Genomic DNA, 24,897 nt, shown 5'->3' with positions numbered 1-24,897 from the left:
TTGGAACTTAGGCTTCTAGTGAGAATACTAGAATATATTTTTCATGCTTGTTCAGAAAGAGACTGCACTTTTCCCACTCCCAATTGCAATGGTAATTACAATTAGTTACAGGCATAGATGCCTGTAACGAATATCACAGTCTGAAATCAATTGCCAAATTGTTAGACACTGGCATAGGAACACTCTCTCTTGCTAAAGTTTGCTATCTCCTAATTAGAAGATTTTAAAAAAAGAAAAATGGAATCTTATTTGGCCTTTAAGGCAAGAAACTGTGTATGCAAAAAGATACTCTTTTTAATCCTTAAAAAAATTACATTTATACTGGAAAAAATATTTTTGTGTTAATTTTTGAAAGAAACTGTTTGAAATAGTTGACTTGTAATAGCCTCACTTTACTGAAGGAGAAACTGAAATAATTAGCAATTTACTCAGGGTGGCAGATGTACATCAGAGTAGAGTTCGAGCTGGATGCTTGCTTTTCTGATCCAGGGTGACGTTCCAAAATATTTCCCCTTAATCTGTCCTGCTGGAGTGTTCTTTCGACCCTTTCTTGCAGTACCACCTTTATGAAATGGTGGGCACAGCGCAGTTTGATTTGCAATTCAAAGCAAACATTTCCAGATTTGGGGGTTATGTGCAAGTCTTCAGGTAAGCCAGAAGAGAGAGCTTGACAGGAGACCTTGGCATGGTGTTTTTTAGAAATGGTGGAAAAGGTTCCTCTCTCCTTCTGAGGTAGCAATGAAGCTGTTGGGATAACTGCAAAATCAAATGGGAAGCTGCTGTTCTTGAAGGGCTCTGTGCCTCTGTAACCGAGGAAAGTTATGACACCCAGAGAGAATATTTTTGGACAGGCTCAATTGTTAGTCACACAGGGAATTTCTTTGGAGAACGATTTGCCAAAGGGTATGAAATCAGTTGCTTTCATTTTTGCCCGTAACAGTGTTTGGTTAAAGTCTGTTTTTACTGTTGTCCTGGTTTCAGATGGGAAAGAGTTAATGTTCTTTCTAGTGGTTGCTGTTTTTTCAGGTTTGGTATGAAAGGAATGTCAGTAATGCGTATTGTTTTAGTTGTCGCTAGGTGATGTTTATACTTTTCAGGGACTCTTTCCAGCTTCCCGTGGAAGCTGAGAAGCAGCATAGACAGAACAACAGAATGGCCAATGGTATATTCCATACCACAGACGTCATGCTCAGTATATAAGGGGGTTGGCTGGGGGGACAGGAATCTGCGACCTTTGCTTGGGAAGGTACCAATTCCTTGGGTGGTGAGAGTGACTTGTATCATTGTTATTATTATTGTTATTTTCTTTTTCTGTTATTGTTCAATTAAGCTGTCTTTATCTCAGTGCACAAGTTCTTTTCCTTTCCCTTTCCCCTCCTTCTCTCCCTCTTTTCCCTGCCCTTCTGGGGGAAGGGGAGAACTGCACTAGCGGCTGTGTGGTCCTAAACCGTGACAACTGTGGAGGCACAGATAAGTTCTCCAGCTTCACAAGGAGGAAAAACAATGTGTACCCCCTTGAAATGGGCCAGACAAAATTCTAGTGCGATGTATAACTTTTTGAAAAATGGGTAAACTTTTGTTGTGTGAACTCTAGATTCAGCTTTAAAACATCATGTTCTGTGCTGCTATCAACAACAGCATAATTTTTGTGGACTGCAGTAGCTTATTGGCTGGGACATGATTATTTCCATTAAGTATCCTTCAGTGACAGCCTAAGAACATAAGTCTCTTCAAACGATTACTGAGTTTGCCCTTTAGCCTACTTAATTTTTTTTTTTTATTTCTCATTGCTTTTTGCCTTTGATCTGAAAATTAAAATATATACACTTCCTTTTTTATTTATTTATTTTATTTAGGTTTTAAATCCCTTTTCCCCTCTACTGCTTGATCAGTAAGTCCCTACTGTGAAGAGATCTTATGTTTTATTTGCATATGTGTCTCTAGGTGCTTTGCAGAATAGACCTTGACGGTGCTTGGTTCCTTCAAACTGCCTGTAATGATGAGGTTACAGCAGCTTGTTAGGGAAGAAGCTGATGGCGAAATATTTTTGCGTGGGGTTTTAAGAAATTGTAACGTTTAGAGAAAGATGGAATTAATCTAATCCTACAAATGAAGGATATTAGGTTGATCTGTTCCCAAAAGGACCTACAAACCTAAGATTCATGAAGCAACGTTTCTTTCCATTACTACTGAAGGACCTTATATGATTTAAACATTACTTTTTGAACTAAAACTTCTTTTCATTAGGGTTTTCAAAGAGTCAGTTAACGTAAGACATCAGCAAAGAATAATATGGTATTGGCACTGTATCTTACAAATGAAAACTTAATTTAGAAAGAATTATCAAAGTTGTGCATCTTATGTACATGTTATTATTAGTTGCTTGATTTATGGTATTGCTTTTAATACAGTTGTGTCAATACATTTGAAAAGTTAAGTGAGTGAAGTATATTTATAATTGATTTTGCTTTTATGTGCAAAACACTGATTTTTATACCTGGTAGCTTATTCACATTTCAGAAATGCATCTTCAGCCATTATGACAAACGTCCCTGTTTTCCATAATGATTTTAATTATTTTGGTGTTTTTTTTTGGTGTTTTTTTTTTTTTTTTTTTTAAATCTCTTAGATACATGGCATAATATTTTGCCCTCCACAGGAGAATACATTAGAAAGTTGCATCATTGTGTTCTTTAGATATAATAAATGATGCTTTAAAAAAAGTCAAAGTGAATATCCAGGCATCATTAGGGACCCTGGAAAAAGTTACACATCTCTTCATAGTGCTGTTGCTAGGATTTTGGGGATATTTCTAAGCCATTTTCCAGTGTTTACCAAATATTAGTTAACTTATTGTCGTGTTTATTTATATAACAAGTGTGCCCATAGCATACCGGTACTGAGGCTGAAATCCTAGGTCTGATGGGAAGTCCCTAGGAATAAAAGAACGAGCAAAGTTCTGGTGCATGCAAGGCCTTCCTCTATGAAGTTTCCTTCTCTTATGCATCCCTGTGTGATGTTTGGAAAGTATTTCAGCGTGCTTAGTGGTCAGGGTTCCCACGGACAGAGCAGTGGCATTACTTGTGTTCTTAGGGCTTGAATGGAGGTTGATGATGTACAGTCTCAAAGGTTGTAAAGATTGCTAGTGAAGATACTAGGCATGTAGGTATTCCGATGCAGCTGGAGAGAAGCTTTTAAATTGTATAATCACATAACATTTGCGGATAAATGCATTCCATTCACATGTTGTTTAATTAAAACCCCAGGTCCTGAATTCCTTAGGTTCTGTGTTTGTGTTGTGTAGTGTCCAAAGAAATTAAAATACTAGTAAGTACCGCAGTCTGTTAAACGGGAGTGGAAGAGTGTTTTCTTCATGTATTGGTGTCTTGTTTCATTTGTGTTAGGGGCTAAGACTTTTAGTCTAACTTCTGCATAAAAAGACCTACTCTGTTTGTAATTGTAGACTGTAATAATATTTTTGAAAATAACCCTTCTGCCGACAGCTACAGAGTTTACCACTAGTGTTTTCTTTTCTCTTTTCAGATCTTTTCGGATCCCTGTCTAATTGATCCATGTTTCCGAATTCTCCCTTGTAACCTTCGCAAGCAGCCAAAATGAAGTTGAAGCATAACATCAACCCTGTTCTTCTACAGTTTATAAACTTTATAATCTTGGTATACTCCTTTGTAACGTACATTCCATGGTACATATTTTCAGGATCAAGGCAGGCTATAGCAAAAGCCAAGCAGGTTAAAGCTAAACCTGTGAATAACAAGCCTGGGGGTGCGTACAGATCTGTTAACAGTCTACATTGCTTAGCTTCAGTTTTATATCCTGGGTGTGATACACTCGACAAAGTTTTTAAATATGCTAAAACTAAATTTAAGGACAAGAAACTCTTGGGAACACGTGAAATCCTAAAAGAGGAAGATGAAATCCAGCCATCAGGAAAAGTTTTTAAAAAGGTAAGTCTTTTTGCGGTCTGCCTTCCAGATTTTTCAAAGTGTGTTTACTTTCTTTTGCAACACTTCTAGTCCAGTCAAGCAAATCGGGGTGGGGGGGGTGGGAAGTTTCTCTACTTAGATTAAGTAGTCGTGAAAAGAGTTAAATTATGTAATTCCCAATCTTTCATTACTTGGTATGTAAAACAAATCTAAACATTCTTTTTGCATTCTTGAGTGATAACCTTTTTTATGGTTTCAGCCAAAGAAAAAACACAAATAAGTTTTAGGTATTTGTTTTTCATATTTAGCTGATGATGTAACCAACTTTAAAGTTTTCCTTTTAGGTGAATTAAAAAAAGGCTCCCTTTGTGTTATTTTCAACTCTAATCAGATGAATGTAGAGAAATATTATATACTCACATGTGCCTTTCCAGTAAACTTAACTGTAAATACAGGATTTACTGGTTTGCCCTGTGAATTCAGGGCTTAAATGAGGTTTTTTTGTTGTTTGGAAAAGGATGGCCCAGACTTTAATTGGAATACTCTTGTTTGTTTGACTGTTTTTGTCTTTCAGCCTCCTTTAAGGTGAACAACTACTCTGCTAATCTGTAATGAGTGTGGGGAGAGATGTAGTTTCAGTATAAAACTCTGTTGTTTCAAGGGACTGAATTTTTGTAGTCTTTTATGTTCAGGCCTGTGTTGTCAGTTGCTGCTTTGTATTTGTTCAGAGGCATTTAAAAATGCGGTTTTACCTGAAGAAGCAAGTCAAGATACCGTCAACAGGATACGTGTATATGTGCGGATATGTGTTAAAGGTCTGCACTTCTAATACAGAAGTTAGTAACTACATGCTATAAAGACAGTTTTAAGATTAGTTTTCCTGCAGAAGAAAAATTTTTCTCTTTGTATAATACAGGATTCCTTAAATACTGCTAGTTTTAATTCTGATATAGGAGTATAATGTTTAAAGTAGCGTTTGGTTAATATAATATATGGCAAAGTTTAGTTCTGTTAAAATCTTTATATAAGCTCTAATTGTTAGTGAAACTTCCTCCCAGCTATGGAGTTAATTTTTCAGTATGAAGGAAATGCTGGGAGAAATGAGTACATGTAATCCTCCTTGATACACGTTTTGCTGCCTCATTGCCCTATAAAGAAACAGAAAGTTCATGTTGTACAAAATGGGATTCTGAACATAAATCAGAATTTTGACTGCCCGTGATCTGTGCTCTGTTTTTCAAACATAATTAGTAATGTAAGGCTTAAGAACTTAGGAGTTTTAGCCTTTTCCATTATGCAATTCCATTATGCAAGCAAAATGTTCTGAATATTGGAAAGCTGGAGAATGTTGGTGTTGACCTACTTAAATTACTTTAGAAACAAGTATTTAGACTTAGAAATTACCTAAGTTAGGTAATTTTGTCTAAGCTTGGCACAACAGTTCATTATGGTCCATTGCCATACTTGCCCTCAAATTATTTTGTTCCAAGTTGTGGCATTATCACTGAAGTCTACTTTTAAGTTTTTATTTATTTCTTTTCCATTAAGGAATACAGTGTTTCTTAATAACTCATAACATGTTTTAGCAAGTGAGGGAAGTCGGAAAATTTAACAAGATACCTTGTTGATTCTAAATGTCAGAGTTCTTTTCCTTTGTCTTTTGTAACATGCATCTTGTTGTCTGGTTCCTTTTAATAAAGGCATCTTGTTGAGATTTGTTTGGTGCAACTTTTTGAAAAGGTGCATGACAATTTTAATACTTAGATATCATGCCTGTAACTTTTGTACCTTAGAGGAGTTGCAAAACGTGTTAATAGCTTTTTCCCTTTCAGAAATTGAACACAGTGGTGGGAATGATTGATGTGTTTTTCTGAGGTCATCTGCGAGTCAGGGGCGGCTCTGAATGTAAATCATGGGTCTGGGTACTGAATTGCATTGCCTAGTAGATGTCTCCCTGTGCAAATTGCATTGGGCTAGATTAGCCTCATTAATTATTCATTAATTAATGGGATAAATATATATCTCAAAAAAGTAAAATATTAAGCTTCTGATTCTTAGGAGAACTAAGTGTGCTCGCACTTCTAGCGAAAATTATTTAAAGTTAGATATATAACATCTTTAAGATCAGATACTACATTAATTTACCAAGAGCAATGATATTCCAGATAATCTGTAATTTCTTGAATTTCTATGATATTATGTTGTACAAAAAATTTATTTATTCTTGTGTAGCTGCCGAAGTAGCAGAAATTCACGGATGTTAATGAAATGCAAATATTTGCTTCTGCTCACTTTGCGTTTTAGAATATTTCATGTGTAGTTAGTTAAATAGATGGATTGGTGAGCATACCTAATATTAATTTCATAAAATATGTATGTAAGTCAGGATAAAGTAATGTTGAAAATACTTCAGGGATTAAGATGTAATTAATTGAAAAAAATTGATTAATTTCAGCAGAGCTTAAATTTTATGATGCCCCAAAGATGAACTTTATTCTACCGGTTGATTATTTTATGTCATCGTAGTTATAGGTTGTATCGTCACATGCTTGCTTTTATATATGTTGGTATGTGGATTTTGCTTTGTGTGTGTGTTCTTTTGTTGTTCTGGTTTTTTTTTTTTGGAGGGGGTTTGTTTGTTTTGTTCTGTTTTGAAAAGGTTTTGTAACTGAGAGCAGAATTAGTGGAAATAAGACATAATGGGGAAAAGTAGGCATGATTTTGGTAGGGGAAACTGATACATCCAAAGCCTGTGAGATGTATGTGAAACAGTAAGCACATGGGCAAGCGCTTGGGAATTCAGAATGCTGCTCATTATAGCTGATCCTGAAACTTACTGTGAAGTTGCAGGAAGGTTCTATTCACGTTAAGGCATTGAGAAGTAAGAGTAGCTTATGATGTTGAAAAACATAGAGTGCTATGTAAGTAATATTTTTGGGTGGGTTTTTTCAGAAGCGTTCAGCTGCAATCCATGTTTTCATATGAAAAAGTCCCCAAATTGGCATTTCAGATAACCTCCTTTGTGTTATTTTTAATGTGTTTTCTACAAGGATATTATTTAACTCGTGATCACTGGTTTTGAAATTGTAGTTGAGGTTTTTCGAGCCTTATAAGCTACTTTTAGGAAGACCTTGACAGGTAACTGAGGTCAGGTAGTTTAATGACTCTACATGTGCCTGCAGCTTTTTTAAGAGTTTGACACCTTCACACTAAAGATTTGAATGTAGTTGCCCTAAAATCCGGATTAAAGAATCTTTCACTGTGCAGCAAGTATTTGATCTTTATACTTTGCTGGATTTCCAAATATTAATACAGTACTGATATTTAATAATATTTTCCTATGCATTAAATAGATAAGTCAAATATTTTTACTAACTTGCACTGTAAGTATGTTTAAAAGCTGGTGCACTAGAGGGCAGTATTTTTCTATTTAATGTAGTATTTTGAAGTAAACATTCAGAGGTGCTGTCTCTTCTCATTTAGTGTTTGATTCCGTACTCTGTTTAATCAGTTCTCTTATTGTGACTTCTTGGGCCCTTCTTTTGCAGACTCTTGGACTGTTACTTTCTTTAGGTGTGTTAGGTAGTTATCTAGCAGAAATAAGTTCTGAAAGGTGTAAAATTAAACATGTGTAAATGTTTGAAAGATTATGGCACTTAACATCTGTGTTAACAGCTGTTTTCAGTAAAAAAATGTACATTGGAAAATATTAGGGAAAGCTACTGAGGCAATGGACAAGAAAGGAGATGGATTTGGAGACATACTCAAATGTTATGGTTTCTCTCATCCTCCCTTACCTGCTCTGTGTCCTGCAAAAGAAGCATATAGGGGAATGCAGAAGAAAGGGATGTATGGACACAGGCGGTATATTAATATGTCATAGGGAGGGAATAGAGAGGAAGCTCTCGTCATGGGGAGGAAAGGAACTTGGGTATTTAAATATATGGAAGGCAGTAGGAAAAGTAAAACTCAGAATAGCTGCATTGAATAGCTGCATCTTCTCATCTGTTTTCACATATTGGTGTTCTTCAGAAATATAACTATATTTCTATATATATAAAAATAACTATATATAGAAAAATAACTGTAACAGTGCTGTACTTCCTTTCTGTGGATTTTCTAACCTTTTAAGAAAGAAAAGCACCAATAAGGCCTTCTTTCACTACTTTATATCAAACTTGTTTAAGCAATGAGGATAAATTATTTAAAAGAATAAAAAAAGGGAAAAAATGAGGATCACGAGTGTTATTCAGAAGGATCAATTTTTGACTCTTTAATGACTTACTCTTTCAACTTTAGTGAGTTACATAATGAATGGGGGAAATTACCAAAACCCTGTTCATTTAGAGCTTGGCAAACTTACCAGAAACAGTAACAAGAATCTGCTTGTATTTCTTGGCCTAATTATTTGAGAGCAGCATCCCTGAGGCCACGCTGTAGGTAGAGTTTAATGGTGGAAACATTCATTTCTGTAAATTGTGTTCAACTGATGAGCTTGTCAAGAATTTCCAAGTCTGCCAAAAATACTACGTTTGGGGGAAAAATGTCCCAAATTGGGATTAAAATTGCAAATTACTGAAATTTGGATGGACGGGAAGAGATGCAATATTTTCTTTGGAAGCAGAAGAAGTTTTCCGCACCAGAAATATCTTGGTGTGTCGAAACCTAAAGGAGCTCCCAGGTCCTTCTCCTTGGGGGGGGGTGGTGGTGTGTCTTTTTTCTCCAGTAAGGGTTTTGGCTCTGAAACAGCGTATTTGCCAATGAAGCTGAGTTTCTGTAAACAAAACAGGACAACCTGAGCAGATACGTGTGTGTGAAATGTTTATTTTCCAGTGAAATTGCTAAGTATTGATATGGTTGGCAAGTATTGTTTTTGGGGTCTGATAAATAGTATTCACCCATCGAGGCATTTGTGAAATTTCCGAGCAGCTGTGTATATACCTGTCCTGAGTTAAAAAGTTTTGTCCTGCAAAACAAGTAGGTTAATGAGCAATAAGCAGTAAGGCTGCGGTGGGTACAACTCAGTTACCCAATAGTAAACTTCTGCAGTTGGAAAAAGTGTTTTGATAAATCTATTAGATTTTATTTTTCTATTAGAGTTTGAGAGAGATTCTTAAGTTCATGTTATTAAGGAAGTGGACGTGGAAATACCGATTCACTAGGAATGTAGTTACATGCCAAAAAGTTGTTAGATTTTACAGCCCACGAGTTTGAAATTTAGTTGAAGTTGATAAACAAAACCTGGAAAACACAATGGAGGGAGGAGGGGGATGTTTGCTTTTCTAGCTTTTTTTTTTTATCATTTGCTTGCATTAATTGCTAATGCTGTGTAGCCAAAGGAAATGTTTGAAATACTTGACTAATCAAAATTAGTTTTCAAAATTATCAAGGTGCTTGTGTAACTGGACACGTATAATAGTTTGAGTCTGGATTTTCAGTGCAAAACATCCTTTGAACTATATCTGTATATGAAAACTTCTAGAATGTTGTCAAAGAAATAACCTATCACTTAATGACAAAATAGCAATGTAAGGTGCAAGTGCACACATAGAAATCTATGATGGTGAACTGTAAATTCCAGTCCAATTTTACTGTGCACCAGCTTTCCCATATAGAACAACTGTGGGATTGCTTAACTTTTTCCATGACTTTTCAGTACCGAGATTTGCCAGTAATTTCCAGTCCAGTCTTCTGTCCCGCTTTTGTTTAGCAGTAAAAACAGGCAAAAAGATTACTCCCCTTCCCCCTGACATTTGTTTCGGAACAAACGAAGGGAAGGGGATTTCACAATTTCTGACCGAGGAGACATTGATATACTGCTTTCTGGATTCCAGTTTCCCTGGTTTTTTAATAAGAAGGAACACCTATTTGTGATTCGTAGCCCAGATATCCAAGAGAGCAAATATAGAGCCTGTACTAGCTAGTGCTTGTCACCCTTTATTTAAAATAAAACAAACCTTTGTGAAAAAAATCTAAAGGCATGTGTGTCGGATAACCACGGTCTTTCAGAGGGCTTCTGAAACTCCAAAATACAGTGGGAATCACGTGCTTTCCTAATGTGAAAACAGAAACTGAGGTGATAACAAGCGTGGAGATATTGCAGTATTTGTGTTGGAACTTCCACAGTCCCCGCAGTTTTTGGCAAGAATATTATTCGTTATCTTGAATAAACTGCTTTTAGAATTTGAACAACTTTTAGTTCAAACATCTGCGGTTGCTTTACGTGAATAAAGATGTAGTAGAACATGTGTTGAGGATTTTCATTTTCTAAATGGAATTTATTATTCTTACTAGGTCATCCTTGGCAAGTACACCTGGCTTTCATACGAAGATGTATACGTTAAAGCTGTTAATTTTGGAAAAGGCTTAGCAGTATTGGGTCAGCAACCAAAGACTAACATCGCTATCTTTTGTGAGACTAGAGCCGAGTGGATGATTGCGGCACAGGCCTGCTTTATGTGCAACTACCAGCGTAAGTATGCGGCTTTCCTAAAGTATTTATGTCTTTTGATCTTGCAACACAATCTGAAAACAAACCTTTTTCTTACTTCACTTTACAGACTAAGGAAACCTTATATAAAGTTTATAAAGAGCGTTTAAAACTAAATAAAAAGTACTGTATAAGGTAGAGACTGTGCATTTTGCAGTGTTTTGCCGTACTGAATGGAGAAATATGTATCTCCTTGCAGCTGGAGTATGGTTTCAGTAAGCATATTTTGCTCAATGAATTTGTGAGAGGTTTATTTTCTTTTAATCTCAAATCAGTACAGATTCCCAAGTTTCTGAAAACAAACAAACAAAAATCACACATGAATTCATTGACTCAGTTTCAGGAGTTGACGTCAAACCTTCATCTGTGCCTGTAAGTTTTGTTTTAACTGGATATTTTGTCAACTCTTCAGTTTTTGTTTTGGTTAGAGTTTATTGTATTGTTATCTCTAAAAAGTGAAAAGGAATGAATAAGTCCTGAACTTACTTTGGACAGCACTTTCGAATTATAAAGTTGCTTAGTAACTCCTGTACCAAACTGTAAGTCATTCCTTAAGTTGAACCTTAGGCTGACTCTGGTATATTTTTTTTTTTATATATATATTTTTGTATTTTCTTATCGCTGCTTCTTGACTTTCTTGTAGTCATTTAATACATCCTAATTTAACCTGAATGCTGATTTGAGACTAAGTTCAAGGACAGACTTGGAGTTCTAGTTATTACGTCAGAAACCTTAAGACTGTGTTTAGTTTTGGTGAGCTATTTAAAGTCAGTCTCACGCTGATTCATGGTATCTGGTTTAATTGTACACTAATTGGATCCTTAACCCTGGCAGTGGATTGAAAATAGGTTCTCTGACCTGGATGATACTCCTCGTTTTCTCATGGAGTGACCGCAAGAGAAGCATCTTTTGGGCTATTGTATCCAATGATGGTCCGTAACTTCTAGGTACTTATCCTTTAGTCTTCTGCTGTTTTATTGTGGAGACCACTAATAGCGTTGGGGCAGAGCTGAGTCTGCTGAGGGAGGAGAAGGTGCATTCTTGGCAAGATGTGTACTCTGGGCAGTTGTAGGAGGTGTTGGAGGTGCCCTTGAGGAGTGGCAGAACAGGACAGACTGGCTGGAGGTGTCCTTGCACGGCTTCACTTCACAGCACAGGGCAGAGACAAATGCAAAGCCACGTCTGCTCCCCTTTCACTTGAGTCATGTCCGAGGTACATCTCTGCCACAGTGGAAAGCCTGCTGTATACCCTAACTTAGGCTGAGCCTAGGGACAAGGGTACGCATGGGAGCTCTAAACCTATTTTTCTTGCTGGGAAACCTATGGAATGCTGATCTCGACTTGATTTGGGAATTGTTTTCAAATGTCTGTTTCGTAATCGTTCCTTATTATGTCATTTACCTAATAGCTGGATTCTGTGATGTTCTTGGGGGGACATTTCTCATTTTGCCACAGGACACCCTGGAAGCTGCTGTTCCTCACAGGCTTTGGCCTTGTCTGTCTCATGCCTCATTTGGCATTCTTTGATAAGAGATGGGCTGTAAAAGCAAGATGTGCAGAAATTCCTGATTTGTTACCTGCCTACACTAAAGATGTATTTCAGTTAGACTTTTTTCAGATTTTAGAAGCAAACCTAACAAAACAAATTGTATCTTAAATGGTCCCTCTCTGCCCTAAGCATGAGTCTGTTTCAGTTTGAAAAGCCATAAGTTCATGACTATATAGCAGTTTTCATTTAAATAAGTCTTTACTGTGGGTCTGTGTGGTTATTTTATGTATACCCTTACGCCGTGTTATTCCCTCAGTTTTAAGGGTGGAGTTGGTTATGAGATGCACTGCCTTAGCCCATACCATTTCAAAATCAGCTTGCTTTTCTTGCCTTGTGTGATGGCTGGCTCTGCAGACAAGGAGAGGGTGGATGGTGTATGCTGTGACTTTAGCAAGGGCTTTGGCATGGTCTCCTGTAGTATCTGTACATCCAAGCTATTTGGATAGAGACTGGATAAATAGCTGGTAAGACGGATGGGAAACTCATTGGTCTGTTGGCTGAAAGGATTGTGATCAGCGGGACAGAGTTAGCCGCCAGCCATCGGGGATTGATACTGAGTCCAATACTGTTTAATGTCTTTATCGAAGATCCGGATGATGGGACAGAGCGTAAACACAGCAGGTCACAGCCCATAGCAAGCTGGGGGGAGCAGTCGGTACGCAGGAGGGCAGGGCTGATGTTCAGAGGGCCTGTCGGCTGGAGAAGTGAGCTGTCTGGAACCTCATGGAGTTCAACGAAGGCAATTGCAAATGCCTGTGCTGGAGTAACCTCATGCACCAGTATAGGCTGGGAGACAGCTGGATAGAGAGCAGCTTTGCAGAAAAGGACTTGGGGGTCCTGGTGGATAGTGGGTCAACCATGATTACGCACTGCCTTCTTGCAGCGAAGGCCAACAGCATCCTGGGTGGGAGTCGCATCAGTGTAGCAGGTAGGTGGTCTTTCTGCTCCGTTTGGAGGCTGGTGAGACCGCATCTAGAGTACTGTGTCCAGTTTTGGGCTTCCCAGTAGAAAAAAAGACCTTGATGTACTGGAGTGAGTCCAGTGGAGGGCTGCCAAGATGCTGAAGGGGTTGGAGAACGTGACATATGAGAAGAGGCTGATAGAGCAGGGTCTGTTCAGTGTTGAGATCTTGTTGCTGTCTAAAATGGGGGCGTACAGATGTCTAATGGGAGCGTACAGAGAGGATGAAGCCAGACTCTGCTCAAAGGTGTGTTTTGATAAGACTGAATGCAACAGGCACAAGCTGAAACACAGGAAAATTTGATTAGATATTAGGACAAACGTCCTCATTGTGAGGGTGGTTAAATACCAGAATAGGAGTCTGGAATGGCTGTGAAATCTCCATCCTTGGAGATACTTAAAACGGGATTGGCCATGGCCCTGAGCACTCTGCTCTAATGAACTGTTTTGTGCAGGTGTTCTTCCCAGGTGCCTTCCAGCCTAAATTTGGTGGTATTTTTGGTCCTTCCTTCAGTGAGTGACTGCTGCTAACTTGCCTGCCAGAGCAGAAATCTGCACAGGCTGCTCTCAGAGAGATGCCTGTGTTATTTTTAAACTACATGTCTCGTAATACACCATGTCAGTTCCCTTTTATCACTTTTGGGATCTGTTAGATTACTAGTGACTAAATGCAAAGGCTTGTATCAATTCTTTTTTCCTTGGAAGTGCAGTGCACTTGCAAGTCCTCAGAAGATTTCGTAATTTGAGGGGGGGAAAAAAAAAAGTATCTGAGATAGTGGATGGATGTTGTGTGTAGAATGGTATGCATGTGTTTTTCGTTTTGTTGGATTAATGTTTTAAATTCCCTTATTGAGACGTGCTTCAGCACACTGTCTGACGTGGTATTTAGCATCTAAGCTGTATGTCATGTTATGTGAACTTGGCTGACTTGTGTGTTGGCAGATGATGATATTACCATGCTGTATTCACATAGTTTGCTGAATGAATTATAAAATTCAAATGATGCAGAAGAAATGCTCTGGGAAGACATTGCTAAATGACTTAAATTAGTATTTTTCAGTTTACAGGTTTCACCACATCTCCCTGCTATGGTAGTGTGGTGACATTCTTTATGAATGTGAAATATATTAAATCTGATGGCATGTGCCCAGAACTGATGCCAAGAGAGCAGGTCCGTCTGCTTCATACGTGGTGTTGGAGAGAATGCCTTTTGTACTCCAGAATTAAAATAGGGGAAGTAATTTTTATGTTATGGACTACTCACACAAACAAGTGGTTTTAGGACTAGAAATACTCGTTTGATTGTAAGTTTTACGTTGTTTGAAGCTATTTAAGTCTTGTATTTGCAGGGGGTGGAGTGGGATTGCTAGTTCAAAAATGGGAAAAAAAGTACGAACACAAAACCAGATTTTTCTTCCAAAGTATCTCCTCTTCTGTGTGAAGAGCTCTTCACCACTGTGGGCAGATAAAACACCTGAGTATATAACCAAACAATGAAATAAATAGGAAAGGTTATGTTTCATTTGGTTGTGGTGTGTGTTTTGTTTTTTTTTTTTTTTTAACCATGCCTTCCTGAAGCTTGAGCAGCAGTCGTTTTGTCAGAATTGATTTGGCTGAAGCCTTTTGCCTTTTTATTTCTTTTTTTTAATGTATGATGGATGCTGAAATACTCAGTTTAGCCACTTATTTTGATATAACTAAAATGTTAAAGTTTGGTTTGTTTCTTTTGGACAAGGCTTTTTTCTTGTATATTAGTTGGTAAATTTAGTGGTATTGAGATTTTTCTTTTTGTCAGACTTTCAGCGCGGTATTCCTGGCAGAAGTCCAGATATCGTAAACTCACTTGTGCTATTGCATATGTAAAGATGAACACAAAAGATAATCCCGTCTCGGTATGTCTTCAAGAGAAAAAGGAGAGAAAAAAATTGCCTAAACTTTCAGATTTGCCTGAAAAGATTTTAGGTGCCAGTGTGGAGAAGCGAGAGTTTCACAGATCAGAGTCATTGCTCAGGGTGGGTTGTTTTTTTTTTTTTTTCCCTCTCCATGACATCAGTACACCATCATATAAATGATATCTCTCTCCTCTTTGGCTCTGTCGTATAGCTCTAAGCTGTCCTCGATGTGCTTACTTGTAGATGAGTAATTAACTACATAAATGGTTACTTTGGAGATTATACTTCTCTTTCCGGGCGGTGTGTTGTCTGGGTTGTGCTTGTTGGCTTGGGGAAACTGAATTTCTGCTAGATGTTTATGTAAGAGGGGTCACTGCAGTAAGGAGAGAGAGCTCGTGGGAACTAGTAGAGGCACTCTTCTGGACTTTGCTCCCACCAAATTAAAGAAAACACAGTGCATGTGCGTTTGCCCTGCAACAGTTCTGAACTATGATGGACTGTTTTAACAAGGAAAAAATAAGTAGAGGTCAACTATTTACTTTTCTGTGTAACAAAACTGCTTTTGAGTTCTTCCTTAGTGTGCTGCATGGGATTAGTAACTCCCTGGATTTCAAATCCCACAATACAACAGAGTTGTATTGATTTTTTTATTTTTGCTGCAGTGAACATAATATAGTTCCAGCCCTAGCATGCAATCGGGTGTCTTGTTTTAATAATTATGTTGTTTAAATATTGAGCTAAATCCAGACTAAAATACAAAAGAAATTCAGATACCTAATGTGACAGAACTTCCAGTGCTAATGATGTAATTTTTAATGATTGTGTTGCTTGACCGTACAACTTTTTTGAGATGCCCCTCCTTAGCATTCTGCTTGGAAATAGGAAATTATTATTTTTTTTGGGAGCAATATCCCTCTTCCTTTTTGAGCTGCTCTTTTCTTCCCGTCTTTTCTGATGCAGTTCCCATAAAAATGGCAGGAAATTAGATATGATTTTAAAGTTGTTAAAGGGAAATAATTGTGGTTTAACACTATTGCTAATGAGCTGTCCATAAATACAGGAAACAGTGCTTCAAATGGTCAGTTTCCTAAATATTTTCTTTCCTTGCTATTCTGTATACTTGGGATGTCAGTTCAGTGTCTAATGATGGTGATGATTAAACCTTCAATGTGTTGTTCTAAACAGATGGGAGAATACAATGGTTGCAGATTTATTACTGTGTGAGAATTAATCTGCTGATAACATGTATTACAATGTTATAATAATTTCTTATTAGCAGTCAATTGTAAAAGGCTAGTAACAGAGCATGTAATTTCTGAAAAGAGAAGTCATGTAAATGAAAGCTGTTTCTTTCCTGTGTGCAAGAGGACTGTTGAACAGTGTATTAAACTGAGACCAGATACCTACTTCTAAAATCTAGAAGGGAGTTACATAGGGGTGATGTGGTTTTGGTAACTCTAGTTAGACCTTGAAAAATAGTAAACGGTCACATAGACAATGGTTGTTCTTTATTCCTTCTGGGAGTAACTGAAAATTGTGCTGTATTTAAATCTGTGTAATATGTATTTTTTTGAAGCACAGAACCTTTATATTAGTAAACAAGTATTTTTACTGTGGTGCCTAACTTAGGATAAGTTAATCTCAGCCCTTTACTGTGAACTGTACTTGAAAGCGTAACACAGAGATTCACACTCCCCCCCATTTTCTGTTTCAGTCGTTACTCTGTATGCTACCCTGGGAGGCCCAGCGATAGTACACGGGCTCAATGAAACGGAGGTGACCACCATCATTACTAGTAAAGAGCTGATGCAAACAAAATTGAAGGTCAGAAAACTGTTCTTTGTCTATCTCTTCCCAGTGTATCTGTTCACTATTGTTAAAAGACCTGGCTCCATTGTACGGAACAATGATTTATTGCCTTTCTATAGGGCAGACACTTTTTTAGAATAAGATTTATGTATCTGTCTTCATGTACAGAAAAAAACCCAAGAGGTAGCCTTCAGTGGGATTTAGGCTCAACGGCTTTTGGAGAACGGGATGAGTGATTTGCACTATTGAAGAGCTGCAGCGCTGCCTGGAACCACACCTTTACAAGAAACTGCTACGGTTTCTGGGTGGATATAGTGCCTATAAATTTAACAATTGAAGCAAATGGGAAGAACAGAACAATGTATAAACTGTATACAAATAGCTAAATGTGATCATCCTCCTGATTTATTGTTGGATGCTTTCCCAGTAGAGAATGGCTCTTAAATCTAAAGACGTGTGCTCGAAGAGTTATAGCTGTTTTCCAGTGCAGGGGGAAGCTTATTAAGCGTTAGAACAGTCAAACTTTTTTGACTTACTGACCCAGATTGAATACACAAGTGGAACAACGAATCTGCATGAGCTTCATCACGATGTGTTTTGAGGGAACTAGACTTTTCACATAACAGAATTGTTTTAATTAAAAACTGTGCACTGTTGCTGAATTTTGAATGAGAATTTCTCAAACCTCTTTTTTTAGTTACTAGAATGACAGTATATGTACAATGCACACTTATTTCAGCTTGCAGTAGGAGAATGAATTTCTTCTGCTAGAGATGGTAGTAATCTCTTCTTCCACTAGAACATCGATAAATATTTTCAAACACATATTTTGCTTGAAATGTTTAACTATTGCTTAACTAATGATTTTCAGTACTTTTGCTACCTGTTGCTTATTTTAAATAGCATAGCAATCAAGGAGCAACATAAGAATTATTGTGAGCTCAGTGTTGCCAGTTTCGGTGTTCTATGAGAGTGGAAAGTCAATTATCTCTACAAATCATTGCAGTCTTATTTGTGGGCTTTTCTTGAAATAAGACCAAAATCAGTAAATGATTGGAAAAGTTTTTGGACTTGTAAATGGAAAGTTCAATCAGTCCTGCAAATCTAAGTATGGAAAGTTTCAAGCTTTGCAGCTGTTTAAGCTAGACAAGTTTATCTACTAATATTTTAAATCCTCAGATATTTTATGTCAATGCTTTTTTTTTTTTTTTTTAAATATATACAGTAGGTAGATTTTTTTCATCTTGTTGGCACAAACCTCACGTTTGATTTCTGAACACACGTTCATTTCCACAGGAGATCGTTTCTCAAGTTCCACTACTGCGACATATTATTACTGTGGATGGCAAACCAACAACGTGGTCAGAGTTTCCCAAGGGTGTCATTGTTCACACTATGGCATCTGTGCAAGCTATGGGGGCCAAGGCAGATATTGGTAGGTTATCTCTTCTTTCTATTCGGATCATCTTATTTGTTGTCCTGCTTTGACCCTGTTGAGTAAACTTGGAAATTGCAGATCTCAAAAAAAATTATGCAGTGATTAAGCTTTTATCATCTGCTTTTTCTTTAAATATGATCTGTGAGGGTTTTTTTGTTTGTTTGTGGGTCGATATCGGGGTGTGGGTTTTCTTGTTTTTTTTTGTTGTTGTTTGTTTTTCAACGGAGTGGAGTAAAATTCCTCTTTTAATGAAAACTGTCTTCTCCACAACATGTCACATGTTGAAGAATAATTTTTAGGATAAACATTTAGGCCAGGATAGAAACTGACAAAGCATTCTTATGATCGGACATTAAAACCAAGTTATTACAGAGAAAAGTATTGTGTGCTTTATAGCAAAAGACATCAGTAATTTGCTGCCATTAAGTTTTTTGTTAAATTCACAAATAATAAAATGTAAAATAGCCATTTAAATCTGATAGAACTCAGTCACTTTTATTGCATTTCTGAAAGTATCAGTCTACTATGTAATTTTTTTGAAATCTATTTCCAATCTATGTAATACTTTCAGAATTAGAATTCAGAATTTCAGAAGGTATTTCAACCGTTATCATAACTAACTTTTATCCTTGGCTCTGAAGAGCTGCTAAACGTAGCATCTTAAGATTTCATTATATTCAGTAGTTGCTTTTTCTGTTCTTATTCTTTGTGTTTTCAGAATCTTTTATCCGCTGAAGGCACATGAATGTTGGATTGAATTTTGTTTGAGGAGTAGGGTGGGTAATTAATCCATCTGCTATTGATGTTCAGGGGAATGGCAGGTTTGCTCCCAACATCATGACCTCTCAATTTCTTTAAAAAATGGTTTTCCCTTTTTGGTGGCATCAGTTTTATGTACTATTAAAACTGTTTCAGACAACACCAACAGGAAAAATTATGGCTATAATTCATTAGCTTCTTCAGATTTGTTAATTTATGTGCCATGTAAAAAGGTGTCTAATCCTTCTTTCTTCACTCTTTTAAATATCTCATACTATATACACTATAATAAAGGAACATTATCTTTGTCAAGTTAACCATTCGTAAATCGTGGAATACTCCAATGAATTGTTTCTGGTGAAGCATGTTCAATTGATATTATATTAAGTACATGAGCTGCTGCTTATGTGTCTTCATCTGTGTCATTCATCGCACAGGATGGACAGGATTCACTGAGTGGGAAACTATTAAATATGCTTTCACTTTTCTTGTTCAGCGTGTCTGTGCTGCATGTGTTGTGCATTATGCAGTTTTTCCTCTGAATAAACACAATTGTCATATTTTCTTGCCCTCAGTGCAAGTATTTTAAAAACCCTTTAATACTGTTAAAGCTATTGAACTTCCTTTAAATATTTATAGAAATTGGACCTCATGTTGGCTCAGCAGTGCCTTGCTGCAGGTGTTGCAAATGATGCAGCGTGTTGTTGCCCTGCCAGGCACACACAAGAAGGTAGCTTTGCAAATGGGGACTGACCCGGCGGCCGTGTGGGACCAGTGCAGCGTACCTTCCTAAGGACGTGAAGCTCAGTGGCATTTTGGAGAAGCCAGAGCTCTGCCCGTTTTTCTGCAGTAATATGGGAAACATAATAGAAAAAGTGTTGTTGTGGTAGACTAGGACAATCGCTGCAAGTATTGCTCAGCTAATAGAAAGAAGTTCCTACTCTCTGTGAAGGCACTTAAACTTGACTGCAATCTTTTTAGCTGAAAGAAAAATGTAATAGCAATGGCCAGGTAGTGTTATATTGGAATGACTGCTGAAATATGTTAGTATATCAGATCTCCCAGTCTGATGGGATTTCCACACATTATACATTCTCTTTTTTAACACAAATTATAGGAAACAAACAGCAGGCTAGGCCTGTGCCCTCCGATATCGCAGTGATCATGTACACAAGTGGATCCACAGGAGTTCCCAAGGGAGTTATGATCTCCCATAGCAACATAATTGCTGGGATAACTGGAATGGCTGAGAGGATTCCAAATCTGGGGTACGTACCAACAGTTACTTACCAGCCAATAAAGAAGTCGGATAGTTGCATATGATTTTAAATAATTAGTGTGTAAAGTATTAACTGTTTTATATTGCTTTTGTCTGTGGCACATCATGCTCTGTCTGATGACGGTACACAGTACTGATGACTGAAATCTCCCAGTGCTGCATTAAATGACATGAGAGAACAGTCAGCACATTAAGTAGTCGTCTTCTGTACGTGGGCAGGACCAGGACACACAAGCCTGTGAGGCCATCTTGCACTAGAGTGGCTGAAAGCTTCCCTAAGCAGTACTTCCTTTGATTAGTATAAAATTCTGTGGTTTCTTTCTGTTTGGTGCAGTTTTTAGTCTTGCCCACAGAGTTGCCTTCGCAACCATAACATGCGTTTAATTGTCTTGGGATGAGTAAACATCACACTTTGTTCATGCCTTAAACCTACAGTATGTAGTATGCAACTTTTGAAACAAAACTCATAATATTTGAAATATGTTCTCAAGTTGAAAGGCATTTTTCCACTTCCTCTAGCTCTGCAGTAAGCTCTGTGTAAATTTCAGTTGAGGTCTCTAATGGTATGACATAAACCTGTCTTTTAAAAATTCTTTACAGGGAAAAAGACATCTATATCGGTTATTTGCCTCTTGCCCACGTTCTGGAGCTGAGTGCTGAACTTGTGTGTCTGTCTCATGGGTGCCGCATTGGTTACTCTTCGCCTCAGACATTAGCTGACCAGGTATGTTGTTGATATAAGCCCTTATGGAAAAAAGTCCAAAAACTAGTCACATCAGACCTTTGTAATATTTCTTTAAAAATATTACAGCAAATCTTCTTTTCTACAATTCATGAAACAGGATTTTTGTGGCTATGACTGGTACTCTGGGCTAGTTTTAATTGTCAAAATATAATTTAAATGAAGATGATTGTTTGAAAGATGTACTATATCATGTTATTTCTCATGTTTACTAGCAGAAACGTTTGAGATTTTTAACTTGTTCTTTGCTTTAGTCCTCCAAAATAAAGAAAGGAAGCAAAGGTGATGTCACTACACTTAAGCCAACCCTAATGGCAGCTGTCCCGGTAAGTAACTGAAGGATAAATAATTAAAAAAAAAACTATTTTAAAAATATAATTCATAATTCAATTTTTTTAACAACAAAATTAATGACAAAAAACCTGAGTGCTGTGGTTGATGCTCCTGAGGGACAGGATGCCATCCAGAGGGACATGGACAAGCTTTAGAAGGGGGCCTGTGTGAACCTGATGAGGTTCAACAAGGCCAAGTGTAAGGTCCTGCACCTGGGTCGGGGCAAGCCCTGGTATTCCCAGGCTGGGGGATGAAGGGGATTGTGAGCAGTCCTGTTGAGAAGGATTTGGGGGTACTGGTGGATGAAAAGTTGGATGTGAGCTGGCAGTGTGCACTCGCAGCCCAGAAGGCTGCCCACATCCTGGGCCCTATCAAAGGAAGCATGGCCAGCAGGGCGAGGGAGGTGATTCTACCCCTCTACTCTGCTCTCATGAGACCCCACCTGGAGTACTGTGTCCAGCTTTGGAGTCCCCAACATAAGAAGGACATGGACCTGTTGGAGCAGGTCCAGAGGAGGGCCACAAAGATGATCAGAGGGCTGGAGCACCTCTCCTATGAGGACAGGCTGAGAGAGTTGGGGTTGCTCAGCCTGGAGAAGAAAAGGCTCTGGGGACACCTTATTGCAGCCTTTCAGTACTTAAAGGGGCCTACAGGAAAGACGGGGATAAATTTATTAGCAGGGCCTGTAGCGATAGGACAAAGGGTCGCGGTTTTGACTAAAAGATACAAGGAAGGCATCTTTTACAGTGAGGGTGGTGAGACACTGGAACAAGTTGCCCAGAGAGGTGGTAGACGCCCCATCCCTGGAAACATTCAAGGTCAGGTTGGACGGGGCTCTAAGCAACTTGAGGTAGTTAAAGATGTCTCTGCTCATCATAGGGGGGTTGGACTAGATGACCTTTAAATGTCTCTTCCAACCCAAACTATTCCATGATTCTATGATCAGCTAAATAAAAAAGGTAGATTCTTTGATGTTAAGATAGCTTAAAAGAATATTTTTTGGTATTTATTTGTATGTTGGGGATAAACATCATATGAGTGTCAATATTTTTCAAAGTTTAAATAGCTATGGGGTTTAGATTGCCATTTTAATTAGTCATTTATAGTTCGTTATAGTAAATGAATGGAATAAAGATAGTTGGCAGCAGGCAGCTTGGGGTTAACTAGTGCTCCTGCTCAGGTGTTTCCTTGCCTAGTTTCTGTGAACATCTTGCTGTCTCTTAGCAATGGAAGAGGAAGCAACCTGGGAGTGGGTTGTCGTCTGAAATGTACTACAATTTCTAGATTATGATCCTTTTGGTGGTACTAAACTTAGGATTTCTGTTAGTTTGAGTTGAAGTTAATCTTTTTATGTAACTAGGAAATTATGGATCGGATCTACAAAAATGTCATGAATAAAGTGAATGAAATGACTAGTTTCCAGCGGAATCTATTTATATTGGCCTACAACTACAAAATGGAACAGATTTCCAAAGGTTACACTACCCCGCTCTGTGATAGGTAATCTTAATTTTATTTTTAATGGCACCAGAAAAATGCTTATCAAAGTCTTACCACATGAGCAACATTTAATTTTTTTTGTACTTCTCTTTTTTTAATGTTGATGCTTTGAACATGAAACAAATCTGTAATTAAGTGTAAATTGAATCAACAAATCTGTAGTTTGTGTGATTGTTTTAAATATTTGTGATATAATTTGAGTGTTATTTAACTTGAAACTGATTGGAGATTTGTATTCACTGCATTATTTTCATTTGGACTGTAATTATGGATTTATACAGTTTTTGGATAAGATGGGCAGTCGATTCCTATAGATAACTGCAGACTTCGCATTTTCACAGAAGTAAATCATAGAATATCTCAAGTTGGAAGGAACCCACAAGGATCATCGAGTCCAACTCCCAGCTTTAGTGAGACTAAAGGATAATATAATTGCAAAATTTATACATCTTAAATGATTTTTGAGGAGAAAATCACAGAACTCTACTGTCTTACTAAATCTACATTCTCAAAACGTTTAAACCATCTTCAAATCTTAAAAATCTGTGCCTGTGTTTTTGAAAATTTAAATGTGCTCCTTCAAGGTTTTCCTTGAATGCCCTAAAAGTTTATTTGAAGATGATGAAAACTTTAAGTTCAGATACAAAATCAGGTACTCTCTTGTTTTGTTTCTAAGCAACAAATATATACTTTTATCTTTGCATTTTAGCCTTATTTTCCGGAAAGTACGAATGCTGCTAGGTGGAAAAATACGCATCCTGCTTTGTGGAGGAGCTCCACTCTCTGCAGCAACTCAGCGGTTTATGAACATTTGTTTCTGTTGCCCTGTAGGACAGGGGTATGGACTAACTGAATCAGCTGGAGCTGGAACAATCACGGAAGGTTGGTGTCAGTGCATCCCACTGCGTGCTGTGATCCCTGCTGAGTGCTCTCTGTCTGTCAGCTCTGACAGTCTATTAATTTGATGTATGCCACCAAACATAACTGGGGAATCCTGGGAATTGCTTGTAATCGTAAATGTATAAAACAGTAGGAGTACTAGTTTTGACACATTGTGCTAAAGCTGGTGACCTACCCAGAAAATAAATGTTCTCATTTGTGATAGAGAAACCTATAATAGTGTGGACGGGATCTTGGCATTATTGCAATTACCAGTTGAACTGAATAAATTATGTCTAATTTTGGTGATTATATTGAGACGTTTGGAAAATAAAAAAATGGAATGCAAAAGCCTGCACCAGGTTTTAATTTCATATAGCAGAACTTCATGGATTCAGTTACTGCTTAGCCCTAAAATTTCATGTGTATTCTGTGGTGCCAGAAACAGTCAGAGCTGCTATTTTTTGGCAACGGTGTCATCTACCTAAGAATTGTATGAAGAGCATCTGTGGTTCATTGCTAGATTATGCTGGATTGTAGAACTTGTATTATGTTCCTCGGTGATCCACAAACTGCTGTGATATGGTTCTTATTCCAAGAAGTGTTTGGAAATGGCTTTTTTAGTAACTTGGGGGCGGGGGGAAGTGGACCTGTAATACAAATGATGTAGTTTCCAGTGATGCTCTTTTGGGAAGGTGCCCAAATGCAGAAGCGTTTGGGATTGAGACTTCAGGAAAGTGAATCAAAATACAGAATCCCTGAATTGCTATGAAATATTGCTACTTATTTTCTGCTGTCTTTTAAACTGTAGTTTGGGACTACACTACAGGGAGAGTGGGAGCACCTTTGGTCTGTTGTGAAATCAAGTTAATGAACTGGGAAGAAGGTGAGAATTTCTGTATTTGATTAAATTATAGTGTGTTTGTAAGAACTTATATAGCTATTTTTCTGCTGGGCTTTGCTCAGTAGTAGTAATTGGGAGACTATTTCTTGGCTTTTTAAATTGTAAATTCTACTTTTACCTATAAAAGTTTGATCTTGGGGAGAAAAAAAATAAATGCCTTAGTGTTTTTTAAACTTAGAAATATCTAGACAGAAGCTATCAATGTGAGTGGTGTTTTTGACTAGGTTGTACCGTGATTTTGGCTATACTATTTCTTTTATTCCAGTCACTATAATCGGGTGTGCATATTGTGTAAATGTGTATTGTATCTCTGATCTAGATCAGTATTCTTGCAGGACAGGGTGCAGGTCTTGTATGTTGTGTCTTAGAGGTGCTGGATTCAGGAGACTTCAACTGAAACGCATGCGTGATACCTTCTG

The 24,897-nt window shown here is 37.6% G+C and overlaps 1 protein-coding gene across 1 annotated transcript in view; it reads left to right on the top strand.

The window, feature by feature from the left end:
* Positions 1–3,572: 3,572 nt before the first annotated feature.
* Positions 3,573–24,897, top strand: part of ACSL3 (acyl-CoA synthetase long chain family member 3) — a gene marked incomplete at its 5' end in the record, with an annotated part of 30,670 nt that continues 9,345 nt past the window's right edge. Inside the window, 11 exon segments of the mRNA XM_082487378.1 lie at positions 3,573–3,593; positions 3,597–3,965; positions 10,239–10,416; positions 16,550–16,659; positions 17,941–18,079; positions 19,959–20,109; positions 20,721–20,844; positions 21,117–21,188; positions 22,556–22,695; positions 23,405–23,577; positions 24,386–24,460. Coding sequence (XP_082343504.1) covers positions 3,573–3,593; positions 3,597–3,965; positions 10,239–10,416; positions 16,550–16,659; positions 17,941–18,079; positions 19,959–20,109; positions 20,721–20,844; positions 21,117–21,188; positions 22,556–22,695; positions 23,405–23,577; positions 24,386–24,460 — 1,552 coding nt within the window.

This window comes from Vanellus vanellus (genome assembly GCF_965231255.1).
Source record: "Vanellus vanellus genome assembly, chromosome: 8".
Taxonomy (NCBI): Eukaryota; Metazoa; Chordata; class Aves; order Charadriiformes; family Charadriidae; genus Vanellus; species Vanellus vanellus.
Note: the sequence above shows the minus strand (reverse complement) of the source record. Positions and strands in the feature narration are given on the sequence as shown.